The sequence below is a fragment of the Peromyscus leucopus genome, chromosome 1 (assembly GCF_004664715.2).
Source record: "Peromyscus leucopus breed LL Stock chromosome 1, UCI_PerLeu_2.1, whole genome shotgun sequence".
Lineage (NCBI taxonomy): Eukaryota > Metazoa > Chordata > Mammalia > Rodentia > Cricetidae > Peromyscus > Peromyscus leucopus.
Genome location: NC_051063.1, coordinates 183,583,524 through 183,601,173, shown reverse-complemented (window position 1 = coordinate 183,601,173; position 17,650 = coordinate 183,583,524). Strand labels below are relative to the sequence as shown.

Below are 17,650 nucleotides of genomic sequence, written 5' to 3'. Positions count from 1 at the left end.
CTGGCTCATTTACAACCAACCACCTGTAACTCCAGCTCTAAGTGAATCTGATGTCTCCGCCTCGTTTGGCACCTGTACTCATGTGCATGTATACACAGAGACATAATTAAAAATAGATAAAAAAGAAATTAAACTCTTAAAAAAAGATTAATGGGATTTATCCTAGAATCCTTGGCTCTGATGCCATTGGTTTTATGTGTTGTGTTGTGTCTGTGTGTGTGTGTTCATTGTGTAAGGACACACAGAGGTACTGGATCTCCTGAGCAGGAGTCAGAGGCTCTGATGTCATTGGTTTTATGTGTTGTGTTGTGTGTGTGTGTGTGTGTGTGTGTGTGTGTGTGTGTTCATTGTGTAAGGACACACAGAGGTACTGGATCTCCTGAGCAGGAGTCAGAGGTGCAGAGAACCAAACCCAGCTCCACTGGAAGAGCAGTAGGCTCTCTTAACCACTAAGCCATCTCTACAGACACTTTCTTATCTTTTTCTTTGCACCTTCATTTACCGAGGACCTCTCCTTTTCTTGCTTTGAATATTAACACATTCCTTCAGTTCCTCTCCCTGTTTCCAAGAAGGGAGTCTAAAGCACAGCACATGCTAAAACTAATCCCAGTGATGCCACACAAGCCTGACCTGAGCTATATATAGCCTTAGAACCTACATAAAAGCAGTAGAGGAGGGCGGTGGTGATGCATGCCTTTAATCCCAGCACTCAAGAGTCAGAAGCAGGTGGATCTCTGTGAGTTCAAGGTCAGCTTGGTCTACAGAGCAAATCCCAGGACAGCCAGAGTCACATAGAAAAACCCTGTCTCAAAAAACAAAACAAAAGAAGTATGTTGTCCTCTGAATTCCACAGCACACACTATAGCATGCAAGTGCCCACACACATACAACATACAATACACACAAATAAGTAAAAATTGAAAACACTCTAAACTAAAACAACATGGCACATATTCAAAATTTTAGAATACAGATGAATGTCTTCACAACAACAAGAGAAATTACCAAGTAGAAGTCAATACCTTCCACCATTTGAAAATGCCTATGGGATGTCTCACCCCGTAAAGGCACTTGCTTCTAAGTCTGTTGACATTAGTTTGAGTTCTGGGACCCACAGGATGGAAGGAAAAGAACCAACTTCCATAGCGTATCATCTGACATTCACAAGGCATCCATGTGTGTATCCACCAACTGACCCACACATATGCACACACGAAGAGGTAAGAAAAAAAAAAAAGCCAAAACCCTGGGACAGGGTCATGGCTCAGTGATTAAAACACTTGCTTTCTAATCTTAAGGACCAAAATTTAGATTCCCAGAACTCAAGTAAATGATAGGTTGGCCCAGAGGCCTGTCTGTAATTCCAACCACAGATTTGTGGACGGGGTGCCGTGGGGCAGGCTGGCTAGCAAGTCCAGCCATAATACTGCCGAGATCTAGGTTTGATTGAGAGACTCTGTGTCAATGGGTAGGATGACTCCTGACACCAACCTCACGTCACCAAATGCACTTACACACATATGCCCACACACATGCAAATATGCACATACATACACGCAAACGTGTGGGCGCATGCACACACACAGACACACAGACACACACAGAAAGAAACAAAAAAATGGGAAAAAAGTTTAAAAAACTCACCAATTTTCCTATAAACAGAGAAAACAAATAAATAAAATAAAATTGACTAAAATAGGAATTTTTTTTTTTAGACAGAGTCACACCATGAACTCTGGCTGGCCTGGAACTCACCAGCCTAGTCTCCAACTCACAGAGATCCACCTGCCTCTGCTTCCTGAGTGCTGGGGCTATAGGGGGTTATAGGTGTGCACCAATGCACCTGGCCTTGTAGGTCTCTATTTGGAGTCACAATGCAAACTGCCAGGGCTCCAATCCTCACCACTTGGTTCTTCCACAGAGCCTAAGCAAGGCATTTAAGCTGGGTTCTAATCCTCATTTGTCATATTGGAATGACAAAGACTGCTACAGGTACTGGAAAGAATAAATGAGACAATGAATGTGCAGGCCTTGGCACAGAACCTGGACCTGGCAAGCGCTCCATAAACTGAGTCATAAATTTACTGAGAACATTTTTATTTTCTTGGGCACTGTCCCCTGAGCCCAGGCTTTGTATGCTCTAGGGAAGTGTTCGGCCACTGAGCTATCTCCAAGCCCTTCAGGGGGAAAAAAAAAAGAATAACATCAGCTCTAGTGAAAATGAAAGTTGAACTGACATTGACTGTGTTTCTGTAGACGGTGCTCATTTACTAAATCTCCTCTGCTGGTTAGACTCAGGGCTCTGAGCGCTCACTGCAGTGGTTCTCAACCTGTGGGTCACAACCCCTTTGGGGGTCAAATGACCCTTTCACAGGAGCTACATGTTAGATATCCTGTATTGTCATAGATGTTTACATTATGATTCATCACAGTAGCAAAATGACAGTTATGAAGTAGCAACAAAGTAATTTTATGGTTGGGGTCCCCACAACGTGATGAACTGCATTAAAGGGTCATAGCATCAGGAAGGTTGAGAACCACTGCAAAAGGAAAAAAACAAAATTGGCACAAGCTGTCTGGAGCTGTCTCCTGGTATCGTCCCGTGGGTTGTGCTCACTCCTTCAGCAACCAACTAAGACAGCAGGTGAGAAGCGCCATCCCTAGAAAGGCTTCTGAAGTTTGTGCCGGGTTTCCTGGGAGCTGGCAACGTCACAACTCTGAAAAGCAACTCAGAGATATCTAGAGTGTAACTCTCGAATCCGGCATCTCATTTCCATGACTAAAAGCAACAGAAAGGAAAAAAACAAAAACAAACTACTTACATAAATGCACTGCTATTAATTAAGAAATCAGAATCAAAATGGAAACGGAATACAATGTTACAAAAGCCAAACTCTACTAACTGTACATAAGAATGATGATCGCTTTCACAGCAACTTAGTGATTGACATCTAAGTGGTATCCTTAGTTGGCAACTTTGGCTTTTTCTAAACCTTACGTGATGTGGCTAAATTTCATCTGTGACTTAAAACAGCATTATGCTGTACAAAAATAAATATTTCTTATGTCCAAAGATAGAAAATGAAGACGGGCCTTCCGTTTTCATTGTGCCAACATCCTCTCTCTCTCTCTCTCTCTTTTTTTTTTTTTTTTTTTTTTTTTTTTGTTTTTCGAGACAGGGTTTCTCTTGTGTAGCTTTGCGCCTTTTCCTGGAACTCACTCTGTAGCCCAGGCTGGCCTCGAACTCACAGAGATCCGCCTGCCTCTGCCTCCCGAGTGCTGGGATTAAAGGCGTGTGCCACCACAGCTCGGCAAACATCCTCTCTTAAACAAACAAACACAGTAGTAGCTGTCCTCATTTGCCACGCCACCCCCCACCCCAAGCCCATGACTTCAGGGCTCAAATCCAATCAGAATGTGGCTGGCTACCTTCCTAACACCACTGCATCAGTGGCCATACCTTGCCTGGCAGGTTGGTGTTGCTCTGGCTTCTTTGTGTTACATATCTTCCTGGGGTTTGGACATGAAGATGTTCCCCCAAAGGCTTGTGTACTGAACACTTTATCCTTAGCTGGTGGGTCTAATCACTAACAGGGGATAGACAATGAGGGCCCATCCACTTTCACTGGTAGATTAAGCCCTCGATAGATTCCTAACACACTGGCATTACTGAAATGTGGTAGAAAGTAAGAAGTTAGACCTAGATGGAAGAAGTAGGTAACTGCGTAACAGCCCTTCCTGGAACTCCCACTGTAGACCAGGCTGGCCTCGAACTCACAGAGATCCGCCTGGATCTGCCTCCCGAGTGCTGGGATTAAAGGGGTGTACCAATTATGCCCGGCACGAGATGAAGATTTCTTAAGGAATAACGATCATTCAAATCCAAGCATTATCATAATGAGTGTTGGCATCAGAAGATCAGCCGATACCTCTTCTGATCACGAAAGAGAAAGTGTCGGAGGGAAGGAGGGCGGAGAGCTGAGCTTCAGGATGCTGAGGCAGACTGAGTTCTGTTCTGCATCTGTCAAGGAGAGGACCTCTCTGGACGGCAGGGTCCCACTCAGCTATGATGCAATAGTACTAATTCCACCCACTACAGCATTGCCGGGAGGAACCTGGGCCTCGAAGTCAACCTGACAGCAAGGCTGACGACTGCCCACTACGAAGTCAGGTTTATTAGGAGGAAGGTTTTTGAGACCACAATCAGGCCTCGAGGCACGAAGCGATGTTCGAGAACCAGACATCACTGGCGATCTTAAAGGGAAGAGGCTTTACCTGGAGAGGAGTTTCTTTTAAAGAGAGAGTAAGAGAGACAGGGGAAGAAGATGGGGGAGGGAGAAAGGAGGGAGAGCACTCATAATGAGAGTCTCCGAGACACAAGTCATGAAATGTAGGGCTGGGAGGAGGCCATAGGAGCCTCTTCAGAGACGTCCCCTGAGCGGGCTTTAGAGAAGTCCTTCAAACACAGGAAATACATGACTTTTATAACATTTCAAGGAGTAGCAGAAAGTTTTACATCACATGCTTTACATCGTGTATCTAACCAAAAGCATGGAAGAGCCTGCTACTGGGTAAGACCACACTTTAGGAGCTGTAGAGACCACAGCACAGATGGCTCCCTCCTTAACTCTCTGCCCGAGGAAGGGGTTCAGGCTGTGGCTGATTTTCATGGTAGGAGCTGGCCTCTTAAGAGTGACTGCTGCCTTAAAAGGGCAGGCACTTGTTCTAACAATGAGCCCATGGCTCTCAGGCAGGATGTCCACTTCTCTACTAGGAGATATGGTAAGGGCTCTTGGAACTCGATCAGTTTTGGGGTTGAAGCCCTCAAGCTGGGGGGTCAGTGTCCTTATCGTGTCCCCTCCTACTCTCTGACAATACAATAAGAAGGCAGCATCTATGAACCAGGAAGTGCACTGTCACCAGATACTTCATCTGCTAGGGTCTTCCTCGTAGAATTCCCAACTCTTAGGATGGTGTAAGACATATCTGTTGTTTACAGACAGCCATGTGTATGTACTGCTTCAGCATCTTTCTGCAGCTGGAAGGATAAGACTCAGGCCTTGGTTCTCGGTCACTCACCAGGGCCCCGGCGCCGTCTGGATGGCTCCACCACCCATGGTGCTTTCCCTTTCTCCAACAAGGTGATGATATTTGGCCTCCGGCAGGCAAGACCTGCACATGGGACAAATAAGGGAACGAGTCATTGTGTGGGCAGCACTGGAAACAGAGCCGTGCCCCGTGTCAATAAAACGTGGCTTTGTCATCACACCGGAAATACCCAGAATGTGCGGGGCAGCTGGAGAACAGGGGCAGGGTAGGGAGGAGGGTAGAGTAGATCTGGAGACTGCTATGGTCCTTCATATGCTCGTGAGATAGCAAGTGCACAGGGACTCTTCAGGAACCCAGAGAAATCAACCAATCAACAGCAATCAGAGCTTGGACCATCCCGCCCCCTAACGTCACAAGAGGGCTACTCAGAAACTGGAGAAGGAACAATCAAACCAACCCAGCGAAGCCTTTATATGCTCCAAGGAGGGGTTCGGAGAGCATGGAGGGTGCTGAGCACATGGGGAGTAGCATTCCTAGGGAGGGCATGGCACAACTCTGCACTCTTTCCCCCGGAGTCCCTCCTGATTCATCTTTTCATCTGCAGCCTCTAGAGAGTCTTTTATGTTGAACTAGTAAACTTCAGGATATACCTGAGTTCTATCAAACCCGGAGGGAGGGCGCTTTGTGGGAACCCCCAATGTGCAGTCAGTTGGAAGCTCCCGAGGTCTGGACTTGTGGGCAGTATTTGAGGTAGGGATGGTCTTGTGACCTGACACTGACCCAGGTGAGTAGTGCTAGATAATTGCAATATCCGTCCGACATTCAGAGAACTGTTTGGTGTCTACCCCTCTGATGTCACACTATTTATTCTGTGCTGAATGGTTAGATTGAGAGTTGGTTTAAAATTTTTAGACAGAGAAGATGAAAACTAAGTTATATAGAGTAGTGCTGTGTAATCTAACTGGTGGCTTAAATGAAAACAGCCCCCCCTAGGCCCATAGGTGTGGCCTTGTAGGAGGAAGTGTGTCACTGGGGGCGGGCTTTGAGGTTTCAGATGCTCAAGCCAGGTCCAGTGTCACCCTCTCTTCCTGCTGCCTGCCAATCCAGATGCAGAACTCGCAGCTACCTCTCCAGCACCATGTCTGCCTGCATGCCGCCACGCTTCCTGCCATGGTGACAATGGACTAAACCTCTGAACGGTAAGGCAGCCCCAATGAAATGCTTTTCTTTCTAAGAGCTGCCGGGGTCATGGTGTCTCCTCACAGCAATAGAAACCCTAACTAAGACACTAACTCTATAAATTACTTTTCTGAACATAGGGCCAAATGCTCTTGGGACAAGGTCTGAAACTGTCATCTTTCAGCTCTAAATCGCCATCATTCTGTGACTCACTGCTATGTTGTGCCTCCATTCAAGGTTCTGAGGCGAGCTACTAGTTTACATGTATTAAATAAAAAGCAAGTAATGTATAGTTATAGTTATACCCAATAATTTCTATACATTAAAATAACTGTTACACACACACACAAAAACAAAACAAAACACAAAACAAAATAAAACAAAACAAAAAACCCTAACAACAGCAACTTGGACCCATTAAGGATTTAAAAAGTGAAGGAACTGGACCTTACGTGGCCTCAAGCTCTGCAATCTAAATGTCCCCTTTGCCAGCTTTGCCAATCAGAGTTTGTGGTGGTTTGAATAAAAATGGCCCCCATAGGGAGTGGCACTACTAGGCGGTGTGGCCTTGTTGGAGGAAGTGTGTTGTTAGCGGGGTAGGCTCTGAAGTTTCAGAAGCTCAATCCAGACAAGTGGCTCGCTCTTTCTTCCTGCTGCCTGCAGATCCAGATGCAGAAGTCTCAGCTCCCTCTCCAGCACCATGTCTGCCTGCACACTGCCATATCCCGCCATGATGGTAATGGACTGAACCTCTGAAATCATGAGCCAGCCCCAACTAAATGTTTTCCTTTATAGGAATTGCTGTAGCCATGGTGTCTCTTCACAGCAACAGAAACCCTAACAAGACAAAGGTCTATTTCAATTTCTAGTTTTCTTTTCACCCCCTATTCATAGAACTAGTTTCATATAAACAAACCATACAGCACACGCCCCTGGCCTTTCAGAAATATGAGTCCTAGCTTTATGGGGCTCGTCCTCTTAGTCCTTAAAAAACCACCCAGACTCTTCCTTTCCCCCCAGAGCCTTAGCGATGGTAGCCTCATCCTTGTTACCATCTGTGTTAAATCAGTGTTCCTGCTCACCTCAAACACCCATCAACTCCTTACAGTAAATTCTTTCAAAAGAACAATAAAAAAAATTATGTACAGGGGGCTGAAGAGATGGCTCAGAGGTTAAGAGCAATGGTTGTTCTCGAAGAGGACCTGAGTCTGGTTCTCAGGACCCACATGGTGATTCAGAACTGCCTGTGACTCCAGTTCTAGGTAAGCTGATGCCTTCTTCTAGCCTCCTTGGGCATCAGGCATGCACATGGTGCACATACATATATGCAGGCAAAACACTTATACATATAAAATAAAATACATGAATTATATAAAAAAGTACAGTTTACAAATGACCCACAATTCCATTTATAAAATATATAACCAAGAAAATAAAAGCATATGCCCCAAAACCGGTCCATGAAGCTGGGCAGTGGTAACATACACTTTTAATCCCAGCACTTGGGAGGCAGAGATGGGTGGATCTCTGTGAGTTCAAGGGCAGCCTGGTCTACAGAGCGAGTTCCAGGACAGCCAGGGCTGTTACATGGAGAAACTTTGTCTCGGACAACAAACAAACAAACAAACAAACAAAAACCTGTTCATGATTGCTTACTGCAGCCGTTCATTAGGAGTAGAACAACCCACATACCACATGTTAATAAAACATAAATAAGATGAAGTAGTCTAGCCAGACAATGTAAATATTCAATAATGGATCAGAACAAAGTCCTGATACGTGCTGCAGTGGGTGTGAACCTCAAAACACTATATTAAGAGAGAAAAAGCCATGTACTTATGATTCCATTTGCACACAAGGCTCAGACTAGCAACTCCAAAGAGACAGAACAAGGGCTGGGGATCACCCACTCACGGGATACACAGGCATGGGAAATGAATTACTCTAGACTACAGGGTGCCTTTGGAGAGTAATGAAAATGTCCTAAAATCGATCATGGTAACTGATGTCTCCAATACTGTGATTACAGTAAAAACCAACCGACTGTGCAATTTATTTATTTATTTTAAAAGATTTATTTATTTATTATGTATAGTGTCCTGCCTGCATGTATGCCTGCATGTCAGAAAAGGGCGCCAGATCTCACTATAGATGCTGGTGAACTACCATGTGGTTGCTGGGAATTGAACTCAGGACCTCTGGAAGAGCAGCCAGTGCTCTTAACCTCTGCGCCATCTCTCCAGCCCCCTGACTGTGTAATTTAGAACAGACACATAGCCATTAAAAAACAAAAACAAAAACAAAAACCCACACACAACTTAAGTGACACCCCCCCTCACTCCCCCTACCCCCTCCCCCCACCGACACATGCCTTCACGGGCTGGTTGTGGATTACTGACGGGGTGAGGGAAGGGAGCATGATACCTTACCAAGCAAGACTAGATTCTGATAGTTCTCCAACATGACATCTTCGTACAAATCCTTCTGAATGGGACTCAGCCATTCCCATTCCTCCTGTGAGAAGTAGATGGCTAAGTCCCCGAAAGTCACTGGTGCCTGAAATGAAAAAAGTGACGAGTCTATTCTACCATGAGCTTCCAAAATCCCTTCTGCCTGGTAGAGAAAATGGCAAATAGGTGAGATATGTCATAACAGGAGTTCTGAGACCAAAGAAGCAGGGATATTAAATAAATTTAATAGCATGCAATATCACATAGTAAATCTGTTCTTAAAGATTATGCTGCATTAAAAAAGAGTAATTTGGTCTGATTTTTATAGTCAAGGCATTTTTTTTTTCTAAGTATCTAACTATACGGCTCACCCAGTATTCACCCTTCCTAGTAGTAAGGCATTGCCAAGGGAATCATAGTAATGCTGCAAATGAGGAAACAAAGACCTAGAGAGGTAAGGTAAATTATTGCAGTTCACACAATTACTAAATCAAGGAGCTGGGATTCAGTGGGACAGTCTGGCTCCTTCAAAATTAAAAAAAAAAAAAAAAAGTTCTTCAATCAGGTTATCACTGGTTCATCACAACGTAGGTAGATGCTGTGCGAGTGTGCCCGGGGAATTGTATGTACACGTTCATTTGGGTGTGTGCATGTGTGAGGGTGCACATAAACTAATGTAATGGAGAACAGAGGTCGATGATGAGTATCTTCCTCACCTGCTCTCCACCTTGCTTTTGAAGACAGGGCCTCTCCCTGAACCTGGAGCTCACCAGTTCCAGCACTGGTCAGACAGCGGGTCCCCTCTCTCTGCCTCCTCAGCTGTGGGATTATAGATGCATGCTGTTGCATCTGGCCTTTATTTTTTTCTAACTTTTTTTTTTTACACATTATTCATGTGTGCACTCGGGGAGGTAGGGGTGTGTGTGCCGTGGTACACAGGTGGATGTCAGAGGACAACTTGGAGGACAGGTTGGTTCTCTCCTTCCACAGTGAGGGTCCTGGGAATCAAGCTCGGGTAGTCAGGTTTGGTGACTGGTACCTCTACCTGCTGAGCCACCTTGCTGGCCAGCACCTTGCTTTTTAAAATATGGATCCTGACTTGGGTCCTCCCGATTGAATGGCAAGCACTGTGCTGCCAGCTTCCTTGGCTCCAGGAAAACTCACACAGAGTACCTAGGTCCTGCTCTGGCTTGCCTGACTACTGCTCCTCCCATGAATATGGAGGAATGGGGAGAATGTGCAAAATGTAAAAAAATGAATTGAATTTTGTTAATAACAAACACACCTGGAAGAGAACCAAAGCCCCTAATGAAAATACAGTTAGTCAACAATTTGATTTTGGTCCTGGAAAAGCTAAGCGGAAGACCCCAGCTAAACCATGTTGTGGCTGAATCCTGACCAAGTCAGAAATGACAGGGAATGTATGCTGATGTAAAGTTATTGGGGTAGCAAGAGAGAGCAAGCACACGTAATGGAGGGAAACGTGTTTTTGTTAGCTTGAGGCAGGGCCTCATGTATCCAAGGCTAGCCTGGACTCACCATGTGGCCAAAGATGACCTTGAACTCTCCATCTTCTTGTCTCTATCTCCTAAGTACTGAGGTTATAGGCATGCTCCACCACATTCCATTTATGGGGGTGAGGGAGATCAATCTCAGAGTCTATGCATCTTAGGCAAGCAATCTACCAACTGAGCAACACCCCCAGACTAAGGATGTGGTTTTTTGTTTTTTTCTTGGTGGGGGGGATTTGTTTGTTTGTTTTTTGGTTTGGTTTTTCAAGACAAGATTTCTCTGTGTAGCCCTGGCTGTCCTGGAACTCACTCTGTCAACCAGGCTGGTCTTGACCTCACAGAGATCCACTGTGCCTCTGCCTCCTGAGTGGTGGGATTAAAGGCATGCGCCACCACTGGCGGGCTGGGAATTATGAGAAACTGCCCTTGAGTTGATGGATACTCATCTGATCATCTCCAGTGGTGAAGCAGGTGAGTCATAAGGCTTGTGTACCTCGCTTTTCCGTTTCCAAATTATACTCCTCATTCTTGTACCTTAACCAGGCAAACTTCTTCCACGTGAGGATTGTTTTTAGATGGAAACCACAAAGTGGTAAAACTGGACTGATCTGACATGTACACACCTAACCCCTTTGGCTGAGTGGGTCCCACCTGGGTACTCACCCCCAGCCAGAGAAACCACAGAGCTCTCATTCTTTCTGGGGAGGGCATTTCTGAGTCCTGCAGAGCGCCTACAGATGCTGAGTGGACCGTCAACAGTCATGCGAACACTGAGAGGCATGGAAATGGGACCTGAAACAGCTTTCCGGACACTGGTACTTTCTCAGGTCCCATCTCCATAGAAATGGGAGGGCCCCCAGGTGTCACATCCATCTCCTACAGGCAGGAGGCCTCCAGAAAGAAAACAAATGGGCCACATCTTAGGAGACAGAATGGAGTACGTGGGGAGGGGGTCACCACTTACCTTGGATTTTGATTTCCCTCGTGCTACAGGCATCCTTCCTCCCCCAACTTTGATGGTCCACATTCAGAGGATGAGGCAGAGTGCTGGCAGAAGAGAGAGACCATGAAGCTCAATGGCCTTTGGAGCAGTCTCCAGGCCCCAGTCACCTCTCCAAAGGCCAAGGCACCTGGAATAAGTGTGACCGTCCGTGTGTGTGTGTGTGTGTGTGTGTGTGTGTGTGTGTGTGTGTCCCACTCTTAAGAGTGGGGAAGAGGCAAGGAGGAAATCATATAGCACGCTCCTGATCAGGACCCAGATGAAGAATGTACAGACTCCTGCCCTCCATCTGACTGGTGACTGCTGGTGCCAGGCACTGCAGTGAGAGTTAAAGCAGGAAGGTACCTGCTCCTATGTCCCATATGTTCAGCAAGGAAAACAAGTCCACATGGCACAGAGACACGTAGGGTCAAGAGCAGGGATTCGGACTGTTTTGTTCACTGCCCTACTCACCCCAGAGCTACCACACCAGAGAAGCGGCACAGGCTTTCTCTGGGTAGCCCTGGCTGTCCTGGAACTCACTTTGTAGACTAGGGTGGCCTTCAATTAAGAGATCCGCCTGCCTCTGCCTCCTCTCCTGAGTGCTGGGGTTAAAGGCATGTGTCACCACCGTCTGGCCTTTTTTTAATGGCTTTTTAAAAATGTGGCTACTAGAATGTTTTAAATGTATATGCCTCTTATGTTTTCAGACAGTGCTCCATATATTATAGAATATGCATTATTGCATTGTTCTTTTTTATTCAGAGTACTTATGATCTCCTTATCTATATAATTACTTATTTTACAGTGCTGCATATTGAAACTAGCGTCTTATGCATGCTAACCAAGTGCTCTAGCACTAAACTCTACCCACAGTCAGAGGACATGCTGTTTACACTTTTATTTAGTTACTACCACAAACATACACACACAAGTGCATGCTTGATTTAGGATCAAGAGCAGGGATCTTGACTGGGATGGGAATGCAGCTCAGTAGGGTGCATTTCCCTATTTCCAGCACTGCATAAACTGGGTGTGGTGCCACATTCCCAGGACTTGAAGGTAGAGGCAAAGGATCAGGAATCCACGGTCTCCTGGGCTACATACCAAGTTAAGAAGCCAGCCTGGGATTCATGAGACTCTGTCTCAAAAACCAAACAAACAAACAAAAACAAGAGCAGAGACTCCATACCTGCTGACTAACCACTCATTAACCCATCCTGAATATGCTTGTGTGTGCTGACCGACTCGGAATTCCATTTTCCTATGCTGAAATGACATTGCAGAGGTCACTGGGCTAGCACTCACTCCACAGCCCTCTAAAATTTGTCCCTTCCAAGAGAGCAGAAATAGGGACAAACTATTGGGAAAGCATGGACTCTAGTGAAAAAGAAAATAGTGTAACAAGTGACCGATCGCTCTTTACCAAAAGAGTAACATTTTCCTACATATTAAAAAAAAGTGGAATCACTTAGAAGTGAGTTTAGATCTGAAGACAGTTGACCCCTGAATGCCCTCAGAGAATGCCATCTCCACCCCGATGCTTTAACAGCAGATCTGTACATAGCTCTTTCTGTGATGTGTCGATGGAAGATACACAAAGAGCTGAAAATGGAAGTATGAACATCTCCCTCTACACATGGTGAAGGAAGGTAAGTGAAACAAAGGCTAGGCTTAGCTAACAGTAAGTGTTGATGCTAAACATGAATTTTAAGATGATCTATACTGTTTATGGGAAGCCATCTTCTCAGAAGGCTGAATTTATTATGCAGTAGTAAGAAGGAATAGTAATGTGGGTGCTGGGAATTGAACCTGGGTCCTCTGGCAGAACAGCCAATGCTCTTAACTGCTGAGCCATCTCTCCAGCCCTACTGGTTGGGTTAATTACTTAAAAGATGAGTAAATACTGAGTGTGAATAAAGCCTTGAAACCATTACATCTGGGGCAATTTGTGATAGCAGCAATATTATCTTCTGTTCTTACAGGTTATAGACCCAAATGGGTTGGTTCTTCTGTCAGTGACCCTGAAAAATACATGCTGGGATGAAAGGAAGGTCTGTCTGTCAGTGATGGCCCAGGCTAGTCGACAAGTCACTCCAAAAGGATTCTGTGACATCCACCATGTCTCCGTCTCTGTCTCTCTCTTGAGACAGAGTTTCATTGTGTAGTCCTAGCCTGGAACATGAGGTGTAGACCAAGCTAGACTAGAATTCACATAGATCCACCTGCCTCTGTCTCCCAAGTGCTAGTGTATAAAGGTGGCTGGCCCCAGGCCCTCTGTGCCCACCCCCCCCACCTCCATTTATCTCCCTCAAGATACCCTGATTAGGAAGACACACAACAGGTTCCACAGGTCAGGGTAGGCTGCACCTTCCCCTCAGAAGCATGCTTGAGCAGACACCAGGAAGGCAAGCACTTGCCTAGGGGTAGGAGGGATGGGGGGGGGGGTCCACTGCTCAAATCAGAGAGACCAGAACCTCTGCGAGAGGGAAGACAGCCAAATTCCAAACGCAGACACAGATTCCTTTGGGATTGGTCACTGCGATCCTACCTGTACCCAGGTCAGCAACACAACACAAACCCCCACTCTCGGGCTGGAGAGATGGCTCAGTGGTTGGGACCCTTGGCTGCTCTTCTGGTAGACCTGGGTTCAATTCCCAGCACCCACAAGGCAGCTCACAACTGTCCCTTGGTAAAAGACTACTGATCCATGCATCTCTAGCTCACCAAAAACAAACAAACAAACAAACAACAACAACAAAAAACAACCCACTCTCAGCACCGTAACAAAGGCCAGAAGACCCCACATGCACTCAGTGTGTCCCAGGCACTACACAGGGCGCTTCCTTTGTTATTCCATTTAGCCTTACCATCTGCACTCCGATGGGCACCTATCTATCCTGTTGTCCAGAAGGAAAAGTCTCATCCTTAACAGGGTCAGTTTCCCAGAGTGGCCATCACAGCTCCTGCTCTAGAGGAGACCGTTGCCACAGTAACAAATGAGATAAGGCCCAATCAATCACACACTGGCACACACTCAACAAAGCCACTGACATCTGGTGGCCCACAGTATCTCTAGACTATAACAGCTTCATCTCTCTCTCTCTCTCTCTCTCTCTCTCTCTCTCTCTCTCTCTCTCTCTCTCTCTCTCTCACACACACACACACACACACACACACACACACACACACACAGCCAGCGACAATAGAGATTGTCTCCCACACTATGATAAACAACCCCACCAGTCTGTCACACTCGTTCACAGGTGCAACGGAGACGCTCAGGACTGTGTGCTCCCACATCCCACATCCTTTCCACACGCCACAGACCACGCAGTTGACACACGCACCTGTTTCTTGGGGCCCACAGGCCTAGTCAGTCCCTGTCTGTCTGTCTGTCTCTGTGTCTGCTTTTGTCTCTCCGTCCCTCTCTGTCTGTCTCTGTGTCTCTCTGTCTCTCTTTCTCTGTCTGTCTCTTGCTCGCTCTCACCTGTTTCTCGAGGCTCACAGGCCTAGTCAGTCTCCGTCTCTCCTCCCCTTGCACACGCACACGCACACGCGTGGAATCACCTTTAGTATCCTCACACCAGGTCTAACCCACCAAGTCCTGCCAAGCCTACCCGGAGCTGTAGGAGTGCACCGAATCACCTCCGATCACGAGAAGAGTGCAAGAGTGCTCGACCCACGCACGCCGGTGGCGCACGCGCACGCACGCACACACACGCACGCACACGCGCGCCAGCGATCCCTTCCACAGCAGCCTCGCTCGCGTTCGCCAGTCCCCTCACCTGCCTCCCCGCTTGCGTTTTCAACCTCTCAGCTGCCACAGACCTGCCAGCGGCTGAGCCCTTGCGCCGGCGCACTCGCGCGGTCCCCCTCGGGGCGGCCGCCCTCTGAGCCACAGGTCAGCGAGTGCGGCCCCGCCCTCCAGGGGGTGGGGCTTCCCCCGGAACCACGCCCCCTGGCGCTGCTCACGCAATCAGAGCCCCGGAGACCGAGCGGGGCCACGCCCTGCAAATTTGCATAGCGCGCGCGCGCGCTGGGAGGCGTGCTCGCCCGCGGAGGATCGTGCGCGCTCCGCCCGGAGCCCAGGTCCCTCTCCGAGGGGTTCCGCGCAGCTCCAAGGGGGCGTCCGTGCAGCAGCGTGCGTCCGTCCGTCCCGGGGTGCTTCTCCTCCCAGGCTTCCACACCTCGGGCTCACGGCGCTCCCACGCGCCTCACGCCGCGCGCAACCGCGAGCTTGCACCGCCTGCCTCCGACGTTCGGAAAGGGACTGTGGAGGACCACGCCCATGCCAGCCTTCCTTGTCGCCCCATCTGGAGACCTCGTGACCCCCGAGAGGGGAGGACAGATTTTCTTCTGCCTCAGGACAGAAAGCCGGAGAAGGAAGAGGGGCGTCCCACCGTGGAGTCTGGTTGATGCTTCTCCTTAGCTGAGCACAGGGATTCCTGCACAATTAACCACTGCATCCTCCCTCCCGAGCTATAAACCTGACATTTTTTGGGGGGGGATCCCCCTTAAAGGGGAAAGGCCTGCCCTGAACCTCTTCGGCAAGCCTAACGATTTCTGGTTCTGCCTGAACAAATCATAACTCCATCCAAGGCCCTTCCGGAGCCACCTCCCACCTCACCCAGGAGAGAAGGAGCGGTGGTGGTGGTGGTGATCCTGGAGGGAACTCTTGGCTCCACGAAGGACGAGGACTGGAGCCACACAGCGATCGCCAGGATAAGGACAGGCTGGACACCGGACCCTGTAGCATCCCTTAGCAAGAGCACAGCCATGAATTTGTGCCCAGGAGAAAGCGTGGCCGCCGCCGCACAATTCAGCCTGCGTGTGAATGCACCGGGTGCCCCGAGGAAAGGAAGTGATTTATTTAGATCCTCGCTTAAGTCTGATGAGCATCAGCCGCGACATCTGAAAATGGTCACGGTGTGAGGAACGCCGTTCTTAAGATGCTATAGTTCTCCCGACCGCACTCCTGAGGCAGACACTGTGGTTTCATTTCACAGATGGGAAAACTGAGGTCCCAAGCACATGTACCTTACCTGAGGCCGATGATGGGAACGGGGAGGGGGAGCGCAGAGCCTAAGTTCTACACATCGTTTCTCTAAAGCGGAAACCCAGAGACTAGGGGTACAGGGTGGGAAGCCCGGGAGAGGTGCGGCTCAGATACTCACGTCCTCTATCCAGGAGGAACTCTGATGTCACCGACGATGAACGAGGCAGGCCATTATCTTGGAGATCAAGAAGACCCCATAACGGGTAGGGACTGAGGGATGCTGGGAGACCTGGAGGCCGGGTCCACTTCCTCGGCCCTTTGTCCCGGGTTTGACACCCAACACCCAGGAGCCCTCTTGGGACCTCAGGAACAGGCCTGGCACGCATGTCCAGACCCGCCTCTCCTGCCTCACCCCTGCAGCACTGCCCAGCTGACCCAGACTCAAGCACCCAAGGGTTCCTTCCACTGACAAGGAACGAGGAGAGGACACGTCTCGACGGTGCCTGTGGCGGTCTGAAATGTGCCCTTTTGCCTTCCGAGGATGGACGGATACGAGGCTGGGGAAGGGGTTCGAGGAGAAGGCAGGGGGCCGGGAAAAGAGTAACACCGTGAAAAAAAATTGTATGAAAAAAATGCCATGAAGAAACGTAGAGGGCTGGAGAGACGGCTCAGTGGTTAAGAGCACTGGCTGCTCTTCCTGAGGTCCTGAGTTCAATTCCCAGCAACCACATGGTGACTCACAACCATCTGTAATGAGACCTGGCGCCCTCTTCTGGCCTGCAGATATACACGCTGTGTACACAATAAATAAATAAATAAATAAATAAATAAATAAATAAATAAATAAATAAATAAATAAATCTTTTTTAAAAGAAAGAAAGAAACAGAACTTGTATACGGGCAGGGGGAGTGAAGGACAGAGGAAAGAAATAAAAAAAGAAATCAAAAAGAGGACACAAACGAACAGGCCTCTCCGCCAATCGGAATCCTGCTTTCTGCAGTTGGCATTTCTCTGTCTCCAAGGCAACCCATCTTGTACGCTTGGAGTGGCCCAGTGACTTCTGGGTATTGTAGTATCAAAGAAGCCGAGAGGCGGGAGGTGCGATTGTCAGTAAAAAGGAGTGTGTTAGCAGACGCGCTTGCATCAGGGAAAGATTTGGGAGCGTGAAAACTCTTTTCAGATATTCTTGAGGTGTGATTTGTCAGGAAAGAGGGAGGAGAGGGGGGGAAAAAAAGGGTAGGCGCCAAGGTTTGTGGGAATTGTAGTTCTGCGGTCTGTGGCGGGCTGGAGCCGGAAGTCACGAGCCAGTGCCGCCTGGCGGCAGTTGTGAACATAACGGCCGATGGACCTTGGCTGATGTTTCCCCAGCACAGGTTCCCAAGGGCAGCCAGGGAGGCTGACTCCCTCTGGGATTCTCCTGGCCTTCGCAGGGGCACAGGGTGGTGGGAGTGGGGGTGCTATTTGTGCAACAGTAATGTACGT

The 17,650-nt window shown here is 48.0% G+C and overlaps 1 protein-coding gene across 1 annotated transcript in view; it reads right to left on the bottom strand.

Moving 5' to 3' along the window:
• The window catches only part of LOC114685786 (zinc finger protein 667-like), a 185,079-nt gene extending 170,016 nt beyond the window's left edge, over positions 1-15,063 (bottom strand). Inside the window, 4 exon segments of the mRNA XM_028860413.2 lie at positions 5,080-5,172; positions 8,658-8,784; positions 11,154-11,236; positions 14,957-15,063. Coding sequence (XP_028716246.2) covers positions 5,080-5,172; positions 8,658-8,784; positions 11,154-11,216 — 283 coding nt within the window. The 5' untranslated portion in view covers positions 11,217-11,236; positions 14,957-15,063.
• Between the last annotated feature and the right edge of the window lie 2,587 nt (positions 15,064-17,650).